The following is a 27278-nucleotide window of genomic DNA, read 5'->3' on the forward strand; positions in this document are numbered from 1 at the left end:
ACGAAAGGTAACTTTTGTAATGAGTGTGTGTTTCAATCAATCTCTTTTCCTGAAAATATTTTTTTATAACACTGACACGTAACACATAAATACTGACCACAGCATAAACTATGCTAAATGTAATCATTTTTGCTCCTAATATGGGTTGGAATTAAAGATGCTAGTCTGTGAAACTGACCCATGACCACGAGATGAAAACATATTACACTACTCTGAACCTTCTTTTACACCATAATAAACGCAAATGGTCAATTTAATACAATATAGATAGTGTTCTTCAGATTCACCATTCAAAATGATGCCACCCTGCTGCTGATGAACAATAAACGACCTTTAAAAGCACGAATATTCCTAATCAGTTTAGAAATGTAAAAGCTGGGGAGTTTAGAAATGATTGGGGGGGGGGGGGGGTACCGGGCAACAGCTCCAGTGATGCTACAGCCCTCGTTACCTCTGTGTAAACGGGGCCCGTTATAAAGCAGGGACTGAGACAGAAAGAAACGACGTGCGGGGTGTTTCCCGTGTAAAAATTCCCGAAAAACCCCGCGCCGATCCACGCGTCCCTGCCCCTCTCCCCGCCCGGGACGTCGGACCCTTGACGGGCGGCGTGGAGGCGGCGCGGGGAAAAGTATCCTCCTCCTCCTCCTCCAGAGGAGCGCCGCCGCGCCGTCCCCCAGGATCTTCCTGGCAGAGCTGCGGGTAAGATGGGGGGCGATCTGCCGCCGCCACCGCGTCGCGGGGGGGTTTGAAGTGCATCCCGCTGCTGCTCGGTCCGGGGTCTAAATCTCGGCAGGTAAAAAGCGCGCACCGGCTTGCCGTGAATTCGCCATGTTCCGGTGGCCGGTTGTGTTCGGGGCTCCGTCCGTTATTTTATTTTCTTTAATCGAGGCGAGCGCCGAAAACCAGAAACACGAAGCGGACAGGCGGCGAAGGACGAAACTGGAAGGAAACGATTTTGCGGTGTGATGGGGAGAGCATTTTTGTGTTTGGATATGTACAGCCGACCAGACTGATCGCGGACTAAAGTCATCGCAAAGAAATCGGAGCCGCTTTCACTCTCGGAAATTTATTCTTTGCCCGTACGGTACATTTTGAACATTATCGGTCATTGTGCTTCTGTTCTATTAGAGAGAGAGAAAAAAAAGATGCCATCGTTACGAACGTCCTTATTGTCGCCCGGGGCGCGACAATAATTTCACCAGCGGTCCATCTCGCTCGAGGACGCGCTCTCTCTGATTTGACATCTTGCTCGTTTGTCTTATTTAGGCGCCGATCAAGTACGCGCGTCGGTAACGGGATGACCCGCACCACCCAAGTCCCCACGTCCCCGACACTGTGCCGGGTTCCGTTAGCTGCACACTTGTAGCTTCTCAGATGTCAAGCAGGCAAAAGTCACGTGACTCGTCAAAAATCGTAATCAGCTCCTCTCAGTCACGTCACCGCGAGAAATGATCCACCGATGGGCAGCCATTCTGCCCGCTGATGGGTGGGGTGGGTGGGGGGACAGGAATGAGAAGGGGTCTACTTGGGCCAATGCAAGATCTCCGATGTACCTTACTCGTCTTTCTTTTTGTGTTAGGAATCTCTTCCAAACCGGCCTCATCAGCAGTGTTCATCACAGTTGCCATTCAGGGGTGGGTGGGAGCACCCTGCATCAGCGCTGTCACCATATCACAGGCATCGACTGCACAGCCTCAGCAGTGAGTTCATACACGTGCTGTGTTACTGTTACTGCAACATGAACATGTATTCTGTCTTTTTCGGCTGGAGATTTGCTTCCGGTACAGTTGAAATGCCTTTATACTTATTGCCCATGTTGGTCTTGCTGAGTATTTGCTCTTCTTGCTCCTTGTAGTCAATTATGACAGATTGATTTTCTAATACAAATGTATAACCAAAAAAACATAAAACGCGTTTTATAGAAACTTTGAGAATAAGGCAGAATTTCATATTTAACGAAGGTGTGGTGAATGGAGATGAGCCATCAGGGAAAGTTTGGCGATCTTCTTTCAGACATCAAAGAGTAGCTCAACTTTGTTGAACATGGAGGGATTACCCCACCCTTGATGAGCATACATCTCTTTCATTTGATACACATTAGTTTGACCACAGCAGTGTAACACTTAAAAAAAAAAAATACATTATTTATCACTATTTTGTGGTTGGTGGGTGGATAAGATAAAAGTACAATTCCTTTCCATCATAAGATTAGAATGATATTATCTCCTATTGGAGGTCTGTTGATGGGTGAAAGTGGTTCTTTGCTCTCAGGCCAGAACACGCAGTCCTGTGAAAACAGAGAGAGAAATTTCCATAAACACACTAGGGATGTCCATGGTGAGACCAGACACTTTTTTTTGTTTTGTGTTTATTTACCATGAATCCTGTGGCTCCACATGGGCTGTGGAAAGATGAGCCACGGTGATCTTCCTTAGGCTGGGATCCTTCCTGAAATCTTGTTGTCTACATCTTTTTAATCCAACTAGTCAAATTCCATCTATTTACACAGTTTAATGGTGTATTGTCATGGATGTTTCAAATGTAGGCTGCCTCCCCAGAGACCGTATGCCTGAAAAGTCTAGGGCAAAACGTGACTTGGTACAGGGGACTGTTTCTATTGAGGTCAGGATATTATAGATAGATCAAAGAATGTGCAGATAAAAAGTGGTTGTGCTTCAGCAATTATAATCTAATCCAATTTTTTTGACAAAATATTGAACAAAAATTGGATAAATCTCATTGAAAAAACATAACAGGGATTCTGTGGTGACTTAAAAAGTCTTTAATATCAGAATTTAAGTAAAAAGAACATATGAGGTCTAAAATAGTTTACTGCAATGTTAAGATAATTATGTATTTATTGTAACTTGAATATATTTTTGATAGTGGTTTCTAACTTTATAATTACAAAATGTACGTTCTTGTGTCAACAGTCAATAATAACATTCCTGCAGTTATGTACATTCGTATAGGATATCAGTTTCCTTTTACACCCTCTCTACTTTTTACCTGCATGGACATGAAATGGGTCAAAATTTTTGTTCACATTGGCCTTAAAAAGGGTATTGAAACACACTGCACACAGTTCTTCTACATGCTGAATATCCATTTGTGAAGGGTGTATCTGAGAAACAACAACTGAAACCCACAGCGCTGTGCACTGCTCGATGAGATCTGTCGAAACTACAGCACGTGATGTTACAATATGCTTCCTGTCTCAGGAATTGTTGTTCCTTCCTGCTGACAAGTCTCATGACTTATTTTGGAAAGTTTCAGGGAACGCAGCATGCGTTAGTAGGAAATGCTTGTCATAGCTGACTGGTATTAATTTGTACAGCCTAATATGCCCTCTGGCCACAATTTGGCCTCTGCCGCATACATTTACTATGCCCGTTGAACAAAAATATAAAAACAAACAGAACATAAAATGTCTTGCTTGCATGCCATTATAGAAATCTCCTTTTGATTTAGTTTATGAAGCCATGTGTTTTGCACCATTGTTGGAATTAACTCAGGTCTAAACTATACTCCTTCTGCATGTCGGGAACAATGTTTTGGTAGTTGGCCATACAGCGGGAGCCCCAAAGGGTCAGAATTCATCATCATGAGTTTCCACCAAAGATTTTGAGTAAGGTATGGTGGTTCAGTGGCTTGCACTGTTATCTTAGAACAAAGACGTGTTTGATTCCAGGCCTGTGCTCTCTGTTCTCCCCCCATAATTGTATGGGCACACATCTTCATTTTTTATGATATCTGGTCACATTTATACGGAAATCCAGAAATGTGTTTAATGCAGTCCTGCAATTATGCATCCCTGATAGAGGGAAAACATATTCATGCAGCTCTGTAAATGTATGCAGAGTACACTTCCATTATCTGCATTATCTAGCCTTTCAGTCTAGGTTTTGACAACGGGAAGCAGGTAGTTAAGTGCTGCGCATTGCTCTCATTCCCTTTCTAATTAAAGATGGAGAGAGCTTACTCAAAAAAAAGCTCTGGTGGGTGCACTGTAGGGTGCGCATTACCAAGCACAAACTGGCAGCGAGAGAAATGCAAGCTGGAGAGATCCTGACTAGCTTGGCATGTCTCCCAGCAGCACTGGTCTAAGACGTGGCCTTTGTGAGAGAGAAGAGCCTCTCCTTGTTTAAAGGATGACAAAGAAATAAAACTAAAACTAAAAATTCAATTCAGCACTGAGTTTGGTTCAAAGGTAAAAAATAAAATAAAATCATGTCCATGATGAGTGTACATAATCATCTGATCACAACTGTACATTCTGTACAAAGAGCAGACCTGTATATGCTCTGTGTGCACCAGTAAAGAGTGGATTATGTGTTTTAAATGCTGAATTATGAAAATGCATTTAGGAAATGTCTGTTGTTGTTGTTTTTTTTAAACTAAGAATAATTATTACAATAACGAGGGTGTTCAAGCCTGGCAGCAATTCAGGCCTGGCATTGCCTGGTTTAAATTAATTGAGTTAAATATAAAACCCTGTTTTGTGGAACTTGCTACCGACCCAAATGTGTTGTGTGGACTGCCAGATATGAAGAGAATCAAATACTAAGAAATTAATGTAGAATTTGCCTATTGTTATGTTTGGTTACATTGCCACTGGCATAAGTGTGTGCAAGCTTTTACTTGCACAGAGGACACACTTTGAGAAGGCAGCCTTTCAGTACAAGACTTGGAAAGAACTTTGAAAATAACTCAAAATGATTATAAGACTTCAAAGACTGCAGGATCACTGCAACTAGATTCCTTAAGAGATTATTTCCCATTATTGCTTGAGAAACTGTAGAACATTTGAGCAGAAACACAAGCAGCTTTTGCCCACAGCTGTCATTGTGCACAGCTGCTTATTCTGAGAGAAGAAAAAGTAAAAAGAAAGAAAGAGACAAGACACCACATTCAAGAGATTTTCTTGCTACTGTCTTTTATTTAAATTTCTCATCATTTTTAGGTTGTTGACAATATTCATGTCATTATTTTCATAAGCCACAATTAAAGAAATATATTATAATATTACACATGAAAGACCCACGTCTTTGAAAACAGAAATTACCTACAGCACATTTCATGTCACAGCGGTCAAGTACACATTTGAATAACCACGCCCTTGTGTCTAACAGGCCTCCTAATTTGGCTGTATTGTGGGCTTTGTTTAACATACCATTGTAAAAGTGTATATATGGCATTCTCAGTTTATTCTTGTGTGTCGTTCTAGACCCTTACACAGAGACCAGTTGGCAAGTATGTAAACCTACGCTGATATGTAAACCATACCCAAAATATAACCAGAAATAATGCGCATCGGTAGCAGTGATATAAGCCTTGTGCTGTCCACACATGAAATGAATATTGGCTGCTGTCCTTTCCAGTTAGTTTTGATAAGCTGACTCTGTGCGAGTTTCTCTCTGGCACATTCTCTCCTAATCATGCTGGATTAGGCCTGGATGGTTAAAAAAAGCCGCTGATTTATCTTGCAGTTGCCAATGTGTGCAGAGTTGTCATTTCCTTTAAATGTGCACTTGGGTGATAGGAGACAGAAGACAGGCCCACTTGCTGGGAAATTGTTAATTTCATATTCACGGATAAAGGCTACAAAAACATCAGCTAATAGTCTCATCGATGAGACGTTGGTCACCTACAGTCCTGTTAATTAATATTTATTAATTAACAAAATGTTTGTTTTTCTTTTACAATTGTCCAATACAACAGAGGGAGCTGCTGAAATAAAGAAGGCACGTTTATTGGTAAAAACATTTGATACATAGCTGTACAAATCTGAAAAGGGCAGTAAGAAACATTCTGAATTAAACAATAATTACATTTCATAAAAAGATGTTCTCTCCTTACACCTCTGAAGTGAAATGAAAGCTAAATGCACAGGGCAAATCTCAAACCGGTTTGAATCTCAAGTCGCCAAGGTGCCACTGAGGTCCCCTTGAGAAAGGTACTGTCCCCACACACTGCTCTCTAGGTGCCTGCCGTGGCTGCCCACTACTTACTTAGAGTGGTGGGTTAAAAGCAGAGGACACATTTCGTTGTGTGCACCATGTGCTGTGCTGTGTATTGCAATGACAATCACTTCACTTCACATTCTTTTCAAAAGGGTCCGCTGTGTGTCTTTGTTGAGAAGTGCACATCAGTTAAATGGAGTTCTTCTGCATCAAATAACATAATTACATAACTACAAATGTGCTTTTTGTACTATTTGACCTTTGCAGGTCCTGTCCTCCACGTCATGTCTAAAAGGTCAGACAGCGCACAGAGGAAGTGGGCGGCCGTGAGGGGGCGTTTGGGCTCCTCTCAGGAGTCTGAGCCCCCTCAGGATGCCAATCTGGAAAGTGCCGACCCAGAGCTCTGCATCCGCTTGCTCCAGGTGCCCACAGTAGTCAACTACTCTGGCCTGAAGAAACGCCTGGAGGGCAGCGATCAGACATGGATGGTTCAGTTCCTGGAGCTGAGCGGCCTGGATCTCCTGCTGGAGGCCCTGGACAGGCTGTCAGGGCGTGGCTGCTCCCGAATCGCTGATGCCCTGCTGCAGCTCACATGTGTCAACTGTGTGAGAGCAGTCATGAACTCGTCAGCCGGGATACACTTCATAATTGAGAACGAGGGCTACATTCGAAAACTGTCTCAAGGTTCGTCCAGTTTTTATTAATAGTTTTGTTTCTGGTGAATATAGTGTTTTCTCGATACCTCATGAAATTGGAAAGGGCTATGAAAAATCCAACCTCTTTAATTCCACAATCAGGTGGAGAGGTAATGCAATGAAAATTCTGTACCACTGCAACCTGGGCTGTGTAGTGTTTCACACAGACCAATTTTACAAATTGAAGGCTAATCTAAAGCAGTATTTAAAGTTATATTTCTACATACAGAGGGTTTATTTGCTGGTTTTCCTAAATACAGCGGATGTTTTAGTTAAATTTTTATGGACATATAGCAATAAGCTACACTTTTTCGTCAAAAGTCACCCCTTCACATCTTTTTATTCAGGTATTCCAATCACTTCCATGGCCACGGGTATATAAAATCAAACACGCAGACACAGACTGCTTCTAAAGCCATTAATTACATTTCCCCACTGCTAATTATTTCACTGTCAACTGTTAGTGGTGTTATATTGGAAACTATTAGGAAAGACAGCAACTCAGCCATGTGTTGGTAGGCCAGGTAAAATTACACACATGCTGAGGGCACACTGCGCAGACCTGCAAACTTCATCCGGCCATGCATAAAGAGCTTCGTGGAATGGCCAAGCATCTGCGCCCAAACCTTACGTCACCAAGCATCAGGTGCGGTGGGGTGAAGCATGCTGCCACTGGACTCTACAGCAGTGGAGACGTGTTCACTGGCTGCCAATCCCATGGGCGAGTTTGGGTTTGGTGGATGCCAGCAGAACCGTACTTTTGTAAAGTTTGTTAGAGGGGGGATTAGGATTTAGGAATGTCTTTTAAAAGGAACTTCACATTTTGGACTATTTCATTGGACAATGGCCCAGTCAATAGCCAGCATTCAGTGACATTGACTCTTTGTTTAGAGAAGAATCTACAAAAGACATTTATTAGTTTATTATTAGTTTGTTTATTATTATCTATAATTTAATTATGATGTCTTTCAAGTTTATCACATTAGGGGCCATTCATGAACTACACTGAATTTTCATTCTTTGTGAAGATTAGGCCATAAACAATCCACTTCATATCAAAGTAACTGCATTTTGACAAAGGCCAAATTCCCTGAATCAATGAAAGATAAGACAACACAAAAAGCAAACATAAAATATGCTAGTGGTGCTGTGATTGCTGTGAAGCTTGTTTTGGTGCTCCATGAAATTCCAGGACATTTTAAAGGTGAAAATAGGTAAGATTGACATGGATATGAGGAGGGGGTGAGAGGTAACACCAGTTCAAAGAAGGGGATTATTTGGAGTTGAAAGGGACAAGGCTGAGTGCTAGGGAACGCTCTTTTACCAAGACACTCAAGATGTTGCTCTTGGACACAACGTCATGTCCATCACATATTCACATCATATTCTGCTAATAATTTTCTTGATGAGGGATTGTTTTTTGAGGGGTTGAAGGGGTGGCTTCGATTGTTCTCAGTTTTTCATTAAATAATCTTTACAGGCAATCGGAATAATCACGACTGGTCTCATCACAATACTATATATCTGAAATGGCTAGGGCTGCTCTAAACTGACTGTCTTTCTTTTTTCTTTTTTGAAAAATCTTTGAGTTCAGACCTTGAATTGCATAACGGTGCCTCTCATTTATCAAGAAAGGGGTTCAAAGTACAGGTCTACACTTCCCCTAAACACCTTTCCGGCATGACTCACACAGAGACTTCAAGAAGAAAAGGCTCCTTTTATGAAAACACCTCAACTCTCACATGTCGCAAGGTCGCACGGTTCTGATGACTGACGGTTTTCTTCTTCAGCTCTCGACACCTCCAACACAATGGTGAAGAAGCAGGTGTTCGAACTGCTGGCAGCGCTCAGCATGTTCTCCTCACAGGGATATCGTCTGGCTATGGATGCTCTAGAGCACTACAAGGCAAGTTTCCTCTGAGACACCCGGGCTTTAATACTATTGAAAATATCTTTGTCATCCCTTCTGTGTGCCAGTGCCAAATGACAGTTTCTTGCATCGATCTGGGATTTCAATTTGAAATAAAACCCTGAACTCTGATAACGGGATTTACCATGCAGATGAACAGGATTATATCTAATCCATCACCTTTTTCCCCCCCAAGGAAGCACTCAAGTTCTGACTCCTGGCTAGAGTACAAATATAGAATTTTCTTACTTCACAAATTAGTTTGCAGCCCTATAAAAATATTTCTACAGCATAGCCTTCTATACTGCGGTAGTACTTTTTACTACTTGATTGGTTACAACGTTAATAAAAAAGGTTGAAAACTCTTTATTTGCCTTCTTCTGAAAGGCTGTGAAGACTCAGCTGTACCGCTTTAGTGTCATCATGAATGAGCTCCAGGGGACAGACAATGTGCCGTACATGGTCACCCTCCTCAGTGTCATCAATGCTCTCATCTTTGGGACCGAGGACCTTCATCAAAGGGACAAACTGCGCAAGGAGTTCATAGGTAAGGTGATGAGCAATGAAATAGCATTTTACAGGTGTAAAAAAAAAAAAAAAAAGTATAAATGGCTCAAGAGGTAATTATGATGATGAAAAATGTAGAATATTCTTATAACAAAAAACTAAAAAAATGCACACTTCACTGTAAACCCAGATACGTTCATTATAGAAATAAAATTTGGACGCTACTTATAAGTACAATAGTCAGCACTTTGAATTAAATATTATTAAGTCTTTAGTATTAGAAAATTAAGATAATATAAAATATTTTGCCAGACCACACAACAAAGTAAAAAAAACTATGCTTGTTTGATCCCCTGCTGATTTTGTTCACTTACAAAGAAATTACCAGTCTATAATTTTTTTTAGCAGTGAGACAGAAAAATAACTAATACAATAATAATAATAATGTGTTTTTAAAAAGAGTTCACGCGAATGGATGGACTTCTCGCGAGAGACAAGAACACGCTGTTATCGCAGATGTCTGTGCAAACTGAAACGTCGTAAATTTTAAACTGTTCTCGATCGCCATTATGAACACAACGCTTTAGTTTTGCGGCAGCTGCTAATATCTATTTCCTTAGAAGATGAAAGAAGAAGAAAATGACAGCGATACAACGAGCTACTGACCTGCTGTCCCCGCGCGTTCAGTCTGAACGTCGCTGCGTTAATTAGAGATCAGCGCCGTAATTGCGTTCAGCCCCGAGTGACGCCCCATCCCAACGCCACAGGCCTCAATAGCCGATTCCCATTCACAAGCACGAAGAAAAAAAAAGCCAATGCCTCAGCAAACTGTTCTGGTCTTTGTCTTGCAGGGCTTCAGTTACTTGATTTACTTCCGAAATTAAGGTAAGACTTTGCTAAACTGTCTGAATTACACATGAGAAGCTCCGATTTCCCCGGGCCTGCGTTTTAATGTTCTGAGCTTCTGTTATCGGATTGCGATGAACATTTTGATTGCTTTGCTGTTGTGTGTCTGTTGTGTGTGTGTGTGTGTGTCTGTGTGTAACAGGGAGCAGGACGATGAAGACTTGATCATACAGTGTGAATCATTTGAAGAGGCAATGACTGAGGATGAGGAAGAGCTGTTAAGAATCAGCGGAGGCGTTGACATGAGCTCTCACCAGGAGGTCTTCAATACCCTCTTCAATAAAGTGAGACCCCCCTGCTTTTGATTTTTTTTTTTCTGGATTGGTTGCGTTCAGAGAAGGGTGCACGTAGATGCAAGATAAAGATTTTTGCATCATTCATTTAATGTTTTAAACAAGCCTTCTTTTGATATAGTGAACCACGTCTGCAAAAATATCTGTTCCAGCAGTCATAAAATAAAGAAATAACAGCACCTTGCCATCAACATGTATCTTCTTGTACTGTCTTGTACTTCCCACAGATGAATTGATATGTATTGAGCATGCATAAGTAAATCTTTCAAAACCTTTTTCTTTTCCTTTTGTGCATCCACACAAATCTGAATATACATTTCATAATGCATTTTTAATATATTTATATAAAACAGGTCAGCAGCTCTCCAGTTGCCTTGCAGCTGTTGTCCATCCTGCAGGCCTTGTTGCTTCTGGCCCCTGAGCGTGTGGACATCTGGCAGGCCCTGGAGGCCCTCAGCAATCGAGCCGTCATGCTGGTGCAGGACTGTGAGTCATCCTGCCACACTCGACTGGCCTGCTTTCCCTACTCTCTTTAGCAAAAGAATATCTTCAGTGGATTATTTTTAGTTTGCACAAATTTGAATTCTTGACAACTTCTGGTACTTGTTTTCTTCCAGCCCAACAGGACTCATCAGAGAAGATCATGCAGCGATTGGTTTTCTCTAAAGGATCTACTGTTGCCTGTCACGTTGTTGATGGTCCTCAAAACAGGAAGGCTGACAAGGCAGTTCAGACCGAGTTAGTGGACTGTAAATATGAACTCATCCAGAGGACCAATGCTGTTGCTTCAGCACCTCTGTCTCCACCTCCACCTCCACCCCTTCCTCCTGATATGACTGGATCCATCCTTCCTCAGCCACCACTGCCTCCTCCTCCACCACCACCTCCTGCCCTTCCTTCAGTACCAGGCCATATCCCAGGACCACCACCTCCACCTCCATTACCTGGGATGGGACCTGGAGGACCTCCTCCTCCACCCCCACTGCCTGGCATGACTGTACCCCCCTGTCCTCCTCCGCCCCCTGGAATGGAAGACGTGGTTGTGGCACACACCAGCCTGGCTTTAGGGCGAGCACATGTGAAAGCCAGTCGTTTTCCCACCCTGCGCATGAAGAAGCTGAACTGGCAGAAGCTGCACTCAAAAGCCATTACTGGTATCTCACTTTTTTTTTTTTTTCTTGAGTGAATGTGGTTTTTAATGAGATTATATAAAATCAAAGCCATTCATCATTAGAGGATTAGAGTGAATGAATCAGAGTTCTTACATCTGAAATACTGATCATAGTTGTTGTGCACAGATGGTCCTTCCATGTGGAACTCTGTGCAGTCTGGTGCCCCCCAGGAACCAGACTACTCCACTATCGAGCAGCTGTTCTGCCTGCCTGTGGCCGAGAGCAAAGATAAGGTTGCTGCTGCTCCTGCCAAAAAGGAGCCGAAAGAGGTGTGACCTGTTCAGTTTCGACCTGCAAGATCTGTTGTGTCTACAGGTTTTTGCATTTACCATTAGTCATGCTCATAATTTCATTATCCGTTTTCCAGATTTCCTTTGTCGATGCAAAAAAAAATCTGAAGTTGAACATCTTCTTAAAGCAGTTTAAATGGTGAGTCTTTTCTGACCATTATCAGACATTTGACATTTGTCAGAAACCTGATAAATTTTTTCCTTTTTCTGCCTGACACCTTAACACAGTTCCAATGAAGAGTTTGTGGCTCTGGTTCAGAACGGGGATCGTTCCAAGTTTGATGTGGAAGTGCTGATGCAGCTCCTGAAGCTGCTGCCGGAGAAACATGAGGTGGGTTAATGTTAATGCGATTTCAGCAAAGTGCTATGGACTAAATAATAATTGTGCCTCTCATAATTGAGCAGGTCACTATTTTTTTTTTTTTTTTTTTTTTTTTTTTTAATGGCTGTAATTATGGATAAGGTGTTGAAGGTTCAAGTCATAAAATTATGACTTAAAAGTGAACGAGACAACACAATGCCTTAAATATTGTGTTCCTACCATGTAGATACAGTTTATCTAGAGAGTCGGGTACATTTTTAACATCACAAATTGTGCATTCTTTTGTTTAGCTTGTGTGTGAAAATGTGTGTGTTTTCAGATTGATAATCTAAAATCCTACCAGGGAGAGGAAGACAGACTTGCTAACGTTGACCGATTTTACCTCTTGCTTTTGGCGGTACCATGGTAAAATTTTTGTACAGTAAAACCTTGAAGTTCTATTCAGACATCCATTACATAAGCATGCGTAGGAAGCGCAGAAAAAATCTTTCTGTCTCGCTCGCTCGCTCTCTTTCTCTCTCCCCCTCCTTCCCACGCAGTTACCAGCTGAGGATCGAGTCCATGTTGCTATGTGAGGAGACCACGTCTATGCTGGATATGCTGCATCCTAGAGCGCAGTTGGTGGAGGCTGCATGTGACAGTAAGTGAAAGCCTGGTTATGTTTGGGAGCACCCACTGTGTCTTTTACACGCACAAGTGCGCAGCCCTTTTTCATGTGTATTTGTCGCCCCCTGCAGGTCTTTATGAGAGTCTTCTGCTGCCAAAGTTCTGCAAGCTCATTCTTCATATTGGGAATTTCCTAAATTATGTAAGTGTGTGTTGCATTTAAAGTTTTTTCACATCAGGGTAACACAATGGCTCTGCAGCATGATGAATAGGGATTGAAAACTATCCTCTCTGGTCAGAGAAGAATTACTGTAGCACAAAGTGCTGAATAGAAAGAAAGAAAGTTAAGTGATTGTCACACGTGATGCACAGCACACAGTGCACACAGTGAAATTTGTCCTCTGCATTTAACCCATCACCCTGAGTGAGCAGAATAACATAAAGCTAGTACTGACTGAAAGGTGTGAGGACAGAAAGTGCATCACAGCTTTCTTTGTGTGGGGCTGCATAGCTGTAGACCAGCTAGGGAAACATGCTCAACCCATCTCCCACTTTAACATCCTACAATGGGCAATGTGAGTGTCAAAATTGGACCAAGAAACACTGGAAGAAGGTGGCTTGGTCTGATAAACCACAACTTCTAAACCTATGGGCCGCTAGACAGACAATGATTGGCATTGTTCCGTGGGGAAATCTTGTGGATGTTATTTTGACCTTCACCCCTTCATGGAAGCAGTTTTCTAGTGTGGTGGTCACCTGTTTCAGCACTAAACATGGTTCAACAACAGTTTTGGCTTGACCACCAGATGTTGGGGACCTCAATAATTGCTAAATGTGTTTGTACCAGATAATACAGGACACCTTCACAACCCAACAGTTTGTAGCTGCTTTGGCAATGGGACTCGACACCATCTTCATAAATGTTCCAGTGGTATGCTGGAAACTCAACCCACAAAACTGAAATGTCAAAAAAATCTTCTTAGACTTTTCAGATCAAACTGTGCTCATGTTCAAAGAAAATGTTTTATTAAAATGGAAGTAATTATGCATTCCTGCAGGGAAGCCACACAGGGAATGCAGAGGGCTTCAAGATCAGCTCACTCCTGAAACTGACTGAGACAAAGGCCAACAAGTGTCGGATCACCCTGCTTCATCACATCCTGGAGGTAGTGTATTGTACAAGGGTGGCCATTTTCATTCCCAGGTCCATTTGCATGTCCTACTCATAAAAGCTCATAATAGATTCAATATGTCTTGTTGAGAGAAATTTCTCTGTGGCCTTTTATTTTTTTAATATAAAGTGCTACCTAATGTGGATAAGCTTGTGCAGCTTTCTGTTGAGAGTTTGAGGATGAGGAGGCTGTAGAAATCAGTGGATTTACTCTCTGTGGTTTACAGGAGGCTGAACCAAACCATCCTGAGATTCTAAACCTCCCTGATGACCTTGAGAGCTGTGAGAAAGCCGCAGGGTGAGCACACAATTGAAAATCAAATCTCAACATTAAGCTTAGAAAAAATCTTTAGACCAGAGTCCAGGAATGTGAATTACACTGTCACACCCAATTTCTCAAGTCCTATGCACATACCTACATATCAGTGAGCAGCAGCTTGGCCAAAACACATTCTACTATAACTACTGCAGCCTGCAGGTCAACTAGGCACAATACCAATGCAAGAATGAAATGGAAAGTTTATTCGGGGTGCAGCACTGCTTTCCATGAATGTCACAGCTGGAATATAACACAGAATAGTTTTAAATGACAATAGTACTTTTTAATAATTTCAGGAACCTTAAAGTACAGAAAATATAACATGTAACACACAAGTGGATTTTTTTTTTTTTTTTTTTTTTTTAAACTCTTTCCCCCTTAAATGTCAGCAAATATTGCACCCTTTTAAGGGGAGTTTAGAACCCCTTAGATTTATACATATTTTAATAGCTAGTTCCCTCCAGTTGTAAAATGCTATTCTCTGGAGTTCCTTCAAAGGAGAAAGGTCCTGGACACTACAAAGAAATTAAATGAAAGGGATGCAATTGAGAGAAAATAATTTCCTATACGTGATTTTTCTGTAGACTGAATTTAGAGTCTCTTCAGTCCGAGGCTACTGCTCTGGTCAATCGACTAAAGAATTGTATTAACAAAGTATCTTCATCTGTGGAGGATGTGAAGGAACAGTTTTCAAGCATTTTAGAGGTACAGTATCTATTTTTGTTCTACTGAGAAACACTTGTGTGTCATCACAATGGTTTAAAGGCATCTCATTATTATTATTATTATTATTATTATTATTAAAAGGAGAATCTAGCAGCATGTAAGGCCCTAGAGGAGCACTTTGCTGCAATCGAGAGGAAGAGGATGAACCTGGCACATTACCTCTGTGAGGATGCAAACCGCCTCTCACTAGATGAGATATTCAGCACCATTAAGACATTCCGTGGCGTCTTCCTGAAAGCTGTGAAGGTGAGTGGGATGGGTAGCGTTAAAACAGGGGGTTCCCAATTTTTTTTTTTTTTTTGGGGGAGGGTAAAGGTAATTTAAATTGTGTTGATTAATGAAATCGTACTAGTGAAAACTGTCCATTTAATTTTTGAAGCATTTTTTGTCTGAAGGAGAACAAAATGCGCAGAGAGCAGGCTGTCAAAGCAGAGAAGAGGAAGAAGCAGCTGGCAGAGGAAGAGTCCAAGCGACAGAAGGGGGAGAATGGAAAGATAAGTAAGTTCTAATTTGTCAGATTTCTTATCAATCACTGATGAGAGTTACTCCAGCAAGGCATACCTGCAATTATAAGTCACATTGGTAGGTATGATGTTTACTGTATAACTATGGTCCTGAATTAATCAGGTATCCAAACTTGGAATCCAAAATTTTCTTGAATATCCTCATTTTCTGCTTTCTTGAACCCCCAGTTCGGAAAGGCACTTTGGAGCAAGAAGGGGGCTGCATCATTGACCAGCTCCTGGCAGACATCCGGAAAGGCTTCCATCTGCGGAAGACTCGGCCCAGGTGCGATACGGACAGTGCTCCCTCTAATGAAATGCGTAGGGATACTGGCCAGCCTGGTAAGGATGAGATTACTGCAACGCCCCGGTCCATCTGGTTCAGCCATGACTGCTTCATTCCTCAGCTTCCTGTTGCTTTTAATTTTGCTGTCACTGCTAATGTTTCAGCCTTGTTGTCATGGTAGCCTCAATATACTCCCCTTAATTAGCAGGACCTACTACTTTGATCATTCTAACCAGATCATGGATGTCATGAAGTGAATAACAATGATGATTTGATTAGAATGACCTGTGAAGGAGTGAAAGTGGGGAACTGTGACCAGGACCAAATGTTGACACTAGATGACTAGTGGATCACTCATCTGGAGGATCACCACCAGATGTGATTTAGGTCAGGTGGCTTGAGGCTTGATGCTTGTCAGCTACTCATCTTGACCATTTCAGACAACCCTTCAAATCTCTGAACTAACTTTTTGCAGTAAAACTTACTGTGCTTCAAAAAAATGGGTGGTGTATTTAATCATACAGTAAATTCAGGACCACAAGACCAATTCTATTTTTCGAGCTGGAGGAGTATGTAGTATGGCTTTAGATTTTCATTCTAGCAGTATTATGCATGCCTCATGAGTTTTGCATCATTGTGCAGTCAGTGTGAAACCTCAAGACATCTTAGTCTTTATAATTCATTTTGCATTTGAGCCATTTAACATCAACATTTCTCACATCAGCCTCAGGTGTCAAACCTGCCGCAGAAGAAGCCGAAGCACCCTCCATCAGCATGCAGCCACCTGCAACAGCAGCATCAGAAGGAACCACAGGCCTACCACTCCACGCCACCAAAGAGCAACCTTCACCAAATCCCAATGATCCGCAGCTCCAGGGAGGGTCCCAGCCAGGCCTCTCCTCGGACACTTTACCCCAGCAGAACCCCCGGAAGCTGGATGGTGCAGACCTCAACCAGAATGTTAACAACAGCCAGATCACAGATGAACAGGGCAGGGAGGAGAGCGTTTGTGGGTCGGTACCAGAGAAAGACACGAAGGACTTAATTTGCACAGAAACCAAACCCAAGCACAGCAGTCCTTGGAGGAATACAAATGAAGAGGAAGGTACTAGTGACCACGCATGTGCTGAAAAACACATGCACTGTGGTGGTAAAGAACTGTCAAGCAAAGGACGCAAAGATGCTAATGGAAACGACCATGCAGTCGGTGCCAGCATGAAACAAGAGGCATATGATGTTCCAGATGGTATGGTGAGAAATAGAAATAGAAACAGAGACGGAGCACTGGCAGAACCCAAAGATCCTGGTCTTTGTGCTATACCCGGTCCAGTGCCCAGCCTGGTGCCAGACACTGGGTCTACCACTGCTTCTGCTTCCTCACGCGCCCCGCCTAAAAAACACAAATTTCTCAGAAGGCACAAAAAAGTCAATGAGCAAGGTAATAGTCTCAACCATTCCATCAAAGATGAAATATTTCAACAAAAATTCTGGTGTCCTGACCACAGTTTTATTAACGTCGTGGCTAACATTGTTAATGTTTCTGAAACACAAATTTTGCCCTTTGCTATGTGTATAGTTTATTTCAATAATAAAGCTTAAATGGTGATGCACTGTTTTTGAAGGACAGTCCATAATAAGATCCTGCTTGTCAGTATCCATGAGTATTCTTTTGTTGTTCCTCCCTCTTTTTTTTTTTTTTTTTTTAAACATGTAACAGAAAGTATCAAAGGAAAAGGACATAAAAAAGGGTGCTTGTTGCAGTGAGGTAGGTCAAAGAGCTGGATGTGAAACTAATCAGTGGCTGATGCAGTCCTGGAATCCATCCCAAACAAACCAAATCCTAACGGAATGCTAGCTGAACGTTCTCATTTGTTCGCACTTTGTCTTTTGTGTCCTAAATAATTTTTTTAACTACTTTGTCCTGATTGTTGCTTGAAGCTACTGTACTCACATGATAATCATAACACAGTCAAGTCTGTCTTGTCCAGCATTTCTTGTCAACTCATTTATGTGACCTTATCAAACATAAGCTTTGGAGTTTGATTTCTGGATGAGAACTGACAATCCTTTTCAGAAAGTGACCTTTTCACTACCTTTTCCCCAATCAACCTAACAGTGTCTGTCTTACTACATGAACTATTTTTTAAAATCCTGATCAGATTGAGTGACGGTCAGGCCCTCAGCAAAATGGGAGCAACCTCTCATTGCGAGGAGCCGGTTGAGGTCATATGGGCATTTGATTGTGAACTTCCCGCAAGGTGTCTTCCCTTTAGAATATTCTGTACACAGCCAGCTGAGCTAGACTGGAAGCATGGTTTTGGGTGATTTTTTTTTTTTTAATAGTTACTTTGTCCTAATCCCTTATGGGAATGCAGGTTAGAAATGTCAGGTTCTTACCCATCTTTTGCATTTCATCTGCTTCATTGAAAGAACATTTGATACATGTACTAATAGCTTTTTTTACCCCTGCAGGCGTCTCAAACAGACGAAAGAAGGGCAAAAGGAAGAACTGAGTGCATCTCATTTGGAGTCCAAAAATATAATTTATTGGACTTTGATCATTTTTTCTCTGTGGATTTTTTAAAATAAAACTAATTTGTGTGCTGAGAAAGAAAAAAAAACATTTTATATGTTGAGAAAAAAATACATGGAATTTGTGACCAAACAACTTTTTGTTCAGTATATATTTTTGTGTGTATAAATATGCCTTTGTAAATGAAGCTTGTCTGTACAGCCATAGAATTGCAACGCCTATCTGAGAATAAATTATAAACATTTGTGCTGTTAAGAAATGTTTGCATGCAGCTCAGTGTTTTGCTTTTTTTTTTTTATGGCCTTTCACTTTTCAGAATATTTACTATATTTTGAAGAAATTCCCTGTTTGAACGTTCTATAGCTGTATTCTGATGCATTTAAAACTGCAAATAAAAAAAAAACCCTTCCAGTTTTGCTTGCCCCGTGTGGTTGCTGACCAATGGCCAGCATAAAATTTGTGTTGTGTGGGCCCCACAACATATACGGAGGGTCGTGTGTACCAAAATAGGCAGTAAAGATATGTAACGGAATGTTTTTTTTCATTAAGAAAATTTCATATAACCCTTAATGCTACTTAAATATCTACACACAAGCAACAGTAGTAGCCTAGTGGGTAACACACTCACTTACCAACCAGAAGATCACAAATAGTGCGTGAACCTGAGAATGAATGATGGTACGTCCGGTATTCCATAAGGCTCCTCATGTACATATATAATGTTCGGGATGGAGCGCTTCATTTCCCGCCGGTGGTCGCAGCGGAAGCGAAGATGTCGAACTGGTCCGCGAACGACCACAAGAATTACTCCAGTCCCGCGTCCGCCAGTGCCAAGCGGCAGCGGAGCGACGCGGGGAACAAGGTGATGGTCGTGCTGGGCGCGCAGTGGGGGGACGAAGGCAAGGGGAAGGTGGTGGATCTGCTGGCGACCGAGTCTGACGTCGTCTGCAGGTGTCAGGTATGGCGGACACCAGCCCTGTTTTCATTTATGCTTTTTTGCATGTTTCGTGTCATAAACGTTTTATATTTCCCTGAATATGAAAATGGACAGAAAGTCGCATAATTTACCACATTGTTAAATACAGCTCAAAACAGTTGGATAAATCGTTCTCTCCAACTTTGAAGGTTTTGATCGGCTCCTTCTAGCCTTAGAGTCTGTGTCCTTATGGAATGTGAGTTACAGGATTGGGTCCCGCCCATGTGACAGAAGCCGAGTCATGTTCCCAGACGTCCCTGACATGTGAGAAGGCCAAGACCGTTTGAGTACAGGGTGGGAGACGTAACATCCAGAACCCAGAGCGGTTAAAATAGTTCCTTCTGCAACAGAGCCAAGCTTGACTTTGACGTGGTGAACACTCCAGGGGAAAGGGCAAAAAGGGCAAACTCTCAGACGCTTGCAGAAAGATTTCTGCTTCTGAGGAGAAGTCAGTATAGGCAAACACCAGCTAATGCTAAACACTTTCAGTGGAAACATTTTAAACTCAAAAAGTCCATTTTGATTCACTATGCACCCATCACTCTGTTTGAAGAGTGGGTCTTCCAGTTCTGAATGGGTTTCATGGGGTAAACTTGAGGAGAAACAAATCATTGGATATTTTTTCAGGGTGGCAACAATGCTGGCCATACAGTTGTTGTGGAAGGCAAAGAGTATGACTTCCACCTTCTACCTAGTGGAATTATCAACCCCAAGTGCACATCTTTAATCGGTTAGTGTCTATTATTATTGTCATTCAATTTATATGTGACTTGTGATTCAATACTTCTAACTGCTGTAATATCGTCCATACTGGCAAATACTCTACCCAGGATTCCTTGCTCTGGTACAGGTAATGGAGTCGTGATACATCTGCCTGGGCTATTTGAGGAAGGAGATAAAAATGAGAAGAAAGGTAAATCCTTCAATATTATTGTAGTATTTACAAAACATTAAATGAAATCTTTTAATCATGTTGGTGGAATGTGAATCATATTCAGTTTCATTATGTTCCTGGATCCTTTTTAGATCAAACCTAAGCACATAATTAAGCACAATAATTACTTTAACACTATGAATGGACGTCAACGAAGGTAAATGTAGTGTGTAGACCAAGGAAGAACCAGATCCAAGTCACAGATCCACAAATGTAGTTTTACTTTTGCTGCAACCCTTAATCCTTGATTTACAATCCTGTGTATGGATTTCAACAGTGATGAAACAGCCACTGAGTTGCTCACTTTCTTACTATCCCTAAGTGCATAATTCAAATCAGGTTCATGGGTGCCCTCACCCAGTGCATGGTGCCAGCTCAGTGTATGCACACACCACCAGTCATTATAAGTATATCCAGACATATGAAATGATTCCTGTCACAAATTTACTAATGACTGTTATCTGTGGCAAAGGTCTGCACAGGTCTCTTAAGACCTGGAATGGTGTTTGTCAGTAATGCTTGTGTAACTGTGCAAAGATTTAAGTGCCAAATTTTCTTTTCTTTTGATTTTCTTAAGGCCTCAAAGGGTGGGAAAAACGTCTGATTATTTCTGATCGAGCTCACATAGGTAGGTCTGTTGATTCTGTGTTCAAATGTATCTACATTATATGAAACATCTGCTCTCAAATTGTCTCTCTGTAGTGTTTGACTTTCACCAGGCAGTGGATGGAATTCAAGAAGCTCGGAGACAAGAACAGGAAGGGAAAAAGTATGCCTTTTGGTCCTTCACAAGTTTGCTAGCCTCTTTGTGGAAAGGTGTTTATGATCATATTGTCAGAATACTGTGTCATAATTTCTTTTAAAGCATTGGAACAACCAAGAAAGGCATTGGACCTACATATACAAGCAAAGCCTCCCGCATTGGACTGCGTATTTGTGACCTTCTATCAGATTACAATGAGTTCTCCATTAGGTACGGCCAATTATTTTGGTTCGTTTGTTTTGTTTCATTTTCATGGCAAAATGAATATCAACCCAGAAACATCAAGTTTCGTTATGGAATATCTGATAAGGGTTGGTCCATCTCTTGGTTGTTGCTTTCAGATTCAAGAACCTTGTTCAGCAGTACCAGTCCATGTATCCTGATCTTAAAGTTGACATTGATGGTCAGCTGAAAAAACTGAAGGTCTGTGAAACAGTGCACTGTGAGTCAATGAAAAGTAGGACATAGCCGGTTAACTTACGTAGTAACTTGTTTTACTCTGTCCAATAGGAGTATGCTGAAAGGATAAGGCCAATGGTGAGGGACGGTGTATATTTCATGAATGAGGCCATTCATGGACCTCCAAAGAAAATCCTTGTGGAAGGAGCCAATGCTGCCCTTCTGGACATTGACTTTGGTAAGAATCTCAATCCTGCTTTCCAGTCGAGTGCAGTGAGAAACAACTCAGCATAGTTATGTGAAGAATGAATTTGTCTAAAAAAAAGTATTCACTACTCTTCTCAGGTACCTATCCCTTTGTGACATCGTCAAACTGCACTGTGGGTGGTGTTTGCACAGGCCTTGGCATTCCTCCGGCGAACATTGGAGATGTGTATGGAGTTTCAAAAGCTTACACTACCAGAGTAGGCATTGGTGCTTTCCCAACGGAGCAACTCAATGTAAGAGTACTACAGTGAGCCTAACGTAGATGTAGTGTAAATTCACTGTATTGTCACAGGAGATATTTTTGTCTCGTTAAGTAACCTGTAGCATGTTGCGGACATGGATGTCCATTTTTCCACATTTTGCTATGTTACAGAAAAAAATAATTTAATTAGTTTTGGAAAATGGCTGTGAAATCTCTGTATGAATATTATATTGATATTAGACTTTAGTACTAATACGAGTGTGCTGGGGCAATTGGAATGGGAATTGGACTAATGTCAGATGGCTCCTGTTACTAACCCTATGACCTTTACACATATGAATATTCTGGTCTCAGGAGGTTGCTACGGGACCAACTGTCTGCACATGTAAGAGGACTGTTTTAAAACTCCTTAATGCTCTGTTGATCACATGTGCTGCAGATAATTTTAGGGCCAGCAGAAGGTTCAAGTTAGACTTATGGCCAGGTTGCATATTCTGTTACAGACACAGACTGCTTTGGCCAAACCCAGAAACAAGTGAATTTTAGCTAAACCTTGTAAGTAATAATAAACTTTAATTAGTGGAAACTGTGCATTCTGTCTTAGGAAGTGGGAGAGCTGTTGCAGACCCGTGGTCATGAGGTTGGTGTGACCACTGGCAGGAAGCGCCGTTGTGGTTGGTTGGACCTGGTTATCCTCCGATATGCCCAAATGATTAATGGCTTCACAGCGTAAGTGTTAAATATTGATCATGAAAAACAGAAGGAAAATACTTAAATGGGAAAACAGTCCTACTGCTATGGATGTTGGTAAAAGTTGGACAAGATACTATTTTTATCTTTATTGGAATCATCTGATGAAAATGTTTATTTTTTCTTTTTTGCCTAATTGCAGGATTGCATTAACAAAATTGGACATTCTGGATGTTTTGGAAGAGATTAAAGTGGGTGTGGCCTATAAACTCAATGGCAAAAGGATTCCCCACTTCCCAGGTGCAATACAAAATGCATCCATAACATGCATGGCTTGTACTTCTAACTTGAACAGAATTGATTGTCATTGTGAAACACTGCAGTACAACACATGGTGCACACCCTGAATTGTGTCCTCTGCTTTTGACCATTCACGTTGGTGTGCAGTGAGCAGCCATGAAAGGTGCCTGGGGAGCAGTGTGTTGGCACAGTACCTTGCTTATTTCCACCTCAGTGGCAACTTGCCTGTTTGGGATTTCATCCGGCAGCCTTCCGATTATGAGTTTGCTTCCTTACCTGTTAGGTCACCACTGCAACTACTTCTAATACTATCAATGCAAATGAGATTAGAAGAAAAGAAATCAATTTACCAAACACTTCACTGTATCAGCAATCACACACATACAATTAATCTGATGTAGACAGAATTGAAATAGGACAGTAAAAAACTGGACAACTATAATAATCTGTTCTATGTTTATTCTATTTTAATAAAGCCAACATGGAGGTTTTGAACAAAGTGGAAGTAGAGTATGAAACTTTCCCAGGCTGGATGACTGATACATCTGCTGCCAGGAAGTGGAGTGATCTTCCTCCTAAAGCCCAGAACTACATTCGTTTTGTGGAGAACCACATTGGTGTTCCCAGTGAGTCAAAGCAATCACTTACTGACCGTACCACAGTCTGTTCATTGAATTAACAGATATCTCTAGACCACTTTATGTAATTGATGATTGTATTTTCTGGAAATTAACATTCACATTTATAGCATTTTACCACATGCCCTTACCTATAGAAACTTACAATCAGTAGTTACAGGGACAGTCCCTCTGGAGCAACTCAGAGTTAAGTGTCTTGCTCGGGGACACAATGGTAGTAAGTGGGGTTTGAATCTGTGACTTTGTGGTCCATAGGCGAGTGTGTTACCCACTAAGCTACTACCACCAATGTACAATTTGTATATTTATCAGATCTTGTAGTTACAGTGTATTTGTGGAATTCATATTGACAAGCCATCTTTGTTTCTGTTTGCTTCACAGTTAAGTGGGTCGGAGTTGGAAAGTCCAGAGAGTGCATGATCCAGATGTTCTAAAGATCTCCAGTCCAGATGCACTTCAGTCACTCCTCCTTTTACTTCTTGGGTTGAAGACCACAAGTGCTATAATGTCTCCTCCTTAAATATGTGTTGGACTAAACAGTGTAATGGCTCTGAATGATGTCTGGCTCTGTTTTCTGTGACAAACAAGTTTGTAGGGTGTAATTTCATCTAATTGTTTCATTTTAAATAAACTAATGTCAAACTGTTTATGGTTTAATTGCCATGATACTCCTTCATTTATTGCTAGCTGTCCCAGATCCTTTCAATGCCTTCCATAGCCTTAGTTTTTGTCCCATAGACCACCTGCCTAATGAGGATTGAGCACCGGGGAGTTTCCTGGCCATGGACCCAAAGTTTCAGTTAGTTATCGCTTTGGCCTTATGGCACGGTGCCCCATCATGCTTGAAAGGCATTGTTCTTCACCAAACTGTTCTTGGATGGTTGGGAGAAGTTGCTGTCGGAGGATGTTTTGGTACCATTCTTTATTCATGGCTGTGTTCTTAAGCAGAATTGAGAGTGAGCGCACTCCCTTGGATGAGAAGATGCCCCACACATGAATGGTCTCAGGATGCTTCATGTTGGCATGAGACAGGATGGTAGCGCCCAAACAGTCGGAAAGGAGCTTCATCAGAGGAAATGACTTTACCCCAGTCCTCAGCAGTCCAATACCCTTTTTTTGGAGAGAAGTGGCTTCTTTGCTTCCCTTCTTGGTACCAGGCCATCCTCCAAAAGTCTTCACTTCACTGTTCCTGGATGAAGTCAATAACATCCAAAGTCTGTGTAGGCCTTCCATCTTGCAGTATGCACAGAAAATGAGTCTGGCTGATTAGAATCCCGTGTCTATATGCAAGCGCAGCAATAATTTCATTGAATGATATCTCCATTATAAAATATAATGAATTTAGAGTAAATACTTTTAAATAACTTCATGGTACTTTAGGGTCTCAGTACACTACCCTTTGTTAAGTCTGTAGATCAGTGACCCAGCACTGTCTTACGAGAACCAGCACATTACTTACAAGAAAATGTATTTAAGAATTTCAGTGAACATTTGAGAGCAAAAGTCCTTTCTCTTTAATTCAAAGCAAGGGATCATTACATAGTCATATTCATAGCTTACCCATGGCCCCTGTCCCTGGTATAAGAGACTTAATTTGAACATCTCTCTGGTACATCACATCTCTTTCCCTTGGCAAGCGCTGATAAAATGGTTATAGGAAAAGATTGCTAAGAATATTATTTTTCATCAGACCTCATAACTATACAAAATCTGGGAGATTTTAAATGAGACACATATGGACAATATAATTGAAAATATCACATGAATTTGAATATTAACAAGTAATGACTAGGGATGGGAATTGATAATATTTTCACGATTCCAATTCCATTTTCGATTCTGTTTAACAATTCAATTCTTTATCGATTCCTATCTTTAGCTGCTTCTATATATTCTTGTTTTTAAAAAAGGACAACAAGGATAACACTTTGTTTTATATGTTATCTTTGAACAAGGTAGAAATTTAGGAGTAGCATGACCTTTCAAACCCAATGGTGAGAAAAAAAATGTAAATGTAAAATAATAATAAAATAAATCTTCTTCTGTGGCAATTATACAAGAATGTCCAGTAACATTTTACACTCTCCTTTTTAAAAGTATATATGAGCTGAGCACTCAAAAATAAAAATACATCAGCCAGGAACAAATACAATCAACTCAAGTCCAATGGAACAGTGCACTGTTCAATTCTGCAACCATATTTTCCAGAAATATAAGCATATCTGCCTTTTCAGGAAGGATACATGATTTTTGTGGACTTATGGTCACCCCAGCTGTGGAGAAAACCTTCTCAGATGGGGTGGCATATGCCTGCACACACAAAAAGCTTTCAGCCAGTCCTGACAGCAGGGGCAGAGTTTCTCTCTAGCTCCATCACCATAGGGTGACGTTATCCTTGCAGGGGATGTTTCTATACAACTGGATCTCCTGATCCACTCTCTCCTGATCCAAGGCCTTTTTTTTTTTTTTTGCTTTACTGGTGGTGCCTGAATTTAAATGGATGAAATAAAAAAATTAAGCCAAAAAAATTAACAATCCATGACAATTTTTGAACAACTCACCCTATGTCTCCTTGCTCCATGTGCTTGAGTAGAAAGTGACAAATAAACAAACAATCTAGGTACCACAGATCCATAGATTAAAAGGCTCACTCTCACAATGCTACAATGATAGACACTGTCATATTGAAATACCTCATCTGCTCCTGCCTCTGTGTTTGCTGCAATTGCTCCTTCCACGATCCTGTCCCAGACTTCATCCTTATCCATTTCAAGATGGTGGCCTCCTCCTGGAATGTCTGGATATCAGCATCATTAAATTTTTAAAAAGGGAGGAAAATATGACATCATGACATCATGACTGTCCTTAAGTATTTATAACAAATTTTATTTATGATAAATAAATCATCAGTTGTACCTGGTATCATTTGGAAAAAAATTTCCAAATGTTCTCCTTTATGCTCTCTGTGAAGGCAGAGTCATCTTCTTGTATGGTGTAGTGTTGAGGTAGCTTTTGCACATGTCGGACTTTTGTCGCTAGAGACTGCATGTGTGGAGGTGTAGTGCTTCCGCATGAGAAGCACACACTCCACTGCTTTTCTTAAGTCGTCATTGCCTATTTTAGCCAGTCTGCAATATCAACAAAACAAAAACAACAGATAGGTTGATATGGTTAAGTCCCAGTTCAGCCATATTATCATTATTTTTCAATACTACTCACCTTTCCTTTTCCATGGACTTTCTTACCCATGGAACGATGGCTGCAGCCTGGATGTCAGGAAACTACTCATCATCAAATACAGAGACTTCCATCTGGTCTTTTACATCTAGGTCCGCTTGAAGGGGTAATACATCCACAACTTAAATGCTAATATAATATCATCTTAGTTCATGAACTTAATTACATCATGATTTACATGTACAAAATCTACTGTGCTTACTGAGCAATTCTTGCTCCTCTTTCAGGACCACATTTGCCATGTGGAACCTCTTCATCCACACAATCACAATTCTTGCCACCCAGTTCACCCAGTACAGCTTCTGAGCGCCAAGGTTCAGGGTGCGGGCAAAGCATGGAAACTTGAGAATTTGTAGCTTTTTGTCAGCTACATCCGTGTTGGCCACGTTATCAACAGTGGCTGCCACAACCTTGTCTTTGAGACCATACTCCTCCAAGATCTCTTCAATCTCCTCTGCTACGGCCTTCCCTGTCTGTACCTTGTACGCTGGTTTAGTTTTGAGGAGTTTTTCTTGAGCCTGGCCATTCCTGACACAATGCAGCGTTACTGTGAGGTAATGATCTTGACTAAAACTTGTCCATCCATCTGCAGTAATGTCTGCCTTCAACACATGTTTCAGCTCAGAAATCAGATTTGCCTTTTTGACCGCACACCAAACAGTGGTTGGTTA

At 41.3% G+C, this 27278-nt stretch overlaps 3 protein-coding genes across 4 annotated transcripts; all 3 read left to right on the forward strand.

Annotated features, from left to right (window-relative positions):
• Positions 1–674: 674 nt before the first annotated feature.
• On the forward strand, positions 675–12662 carry inf2 (inverted formin 2). Of its 2 annotated transcripts, XM_028975555.1 has the most exons (13): positions 675–793; positions 1580–1700; positions 6231–6647; positions 8449–8564; positions 8955–9114; positions 9926–9959; positions 10123–10264; positions 10627–10759; positions 10891–11427; positions 11572–11714; positions 11813–11874; positions 11964–12066; positions 12377–12662. In XM_028975555.1, exons 3-13 carry the CDS (start codon positions 6248–6250, stop codon positions 12464–12466), a joined length of 1920 nt encoding a protein of 639 aa, XP_028831388.1. In that variant the 5' UTR covers positions 675–793; positions 1580–1700; positions 6231–6247; the 3' UTR covers positions 12467–12662. The 2 variants fall into 2 exon arrangements, with proteins under 2 accessions (XP_028831388.1, XP_028831398.1); XM_028975565.1 differs by lacking the exons at positions 10123–10264; positions 10627–10759; positions 10891–11427; ... (2 more) ...; positions 11964–12066; positions 12377–12662 and having other exon boundaries at positions 9926–9963.
• LOC114787735 (inverted formin-2) lies at positions 12177–18612 on the forward strand. Its single transcript, XM_028975579.1, has 12 exons — positions 12177–12462; positions 12597–12697; positions 12795–12865; positions 13722–13829; positions 14062–14132; positions 14738–14858; positions 14961–15125; positions 15275–15377; positions 15572–15724; positions 16393–17106; positions 17386–17433; positions 18141–18612. The coding sequence occupies exons 2-11, from the start codon at positions 12619–12621 to the stop codon at positions 17430–17432; spliced, it is 1632 nt and encodes a 543-aa protein (XP_028831412.1). The 5' UTR covers positions 12177–12462; positions 12597–12618; the 3' UTR covers position 17433; positions 18141–18612.
• Positions 18613–18929: 317 nt separating this feature from the next.
• On the forward strand, positions 18930–24017 carry adss1 (adenylosuccinate synthase 1). Its single transcript, XM_028975591.1, has 13 exons — positions 18930–19159; positions 19805–19907; positions 20028–20090; positions 20689–20739; positions 20814–20880; positions 20977–21084; positions 21216–21297; positions 21385–21511; positions 21619–21773; positions 22347–22471; positions 22635–22732; positions 23209–23358; positions 23752–24017. Exons 1-13 carry the CDS (start codon positions 18974–18976, stop codon positions 23802–23804), a joined length of 1368 nt encoding a protein of 455 aa, XP_028831424.1. The 5' UTR covers positions 18930–18973; the 3' UTR covers positions 23805–24017.
• Positions 24018–27278: the final 3261 nt, after the last annotated feature.

The sequence above is a fragment of the Denticeps clupeoides genome, chromosome 1, assembly GCF_900700375.1.
Source record: "Denticeps clupeoides chromosome 1, fDenClu1.1, whole genome shotgun sequence".
Classification (NCBI taxonomy): domain Eukaryota; kingdom Metazoa; phylum Chordata; class Actinopteri; order Clupeiformes; family Denticipitidae; genus Denticeps; species Denticeps clupeoides.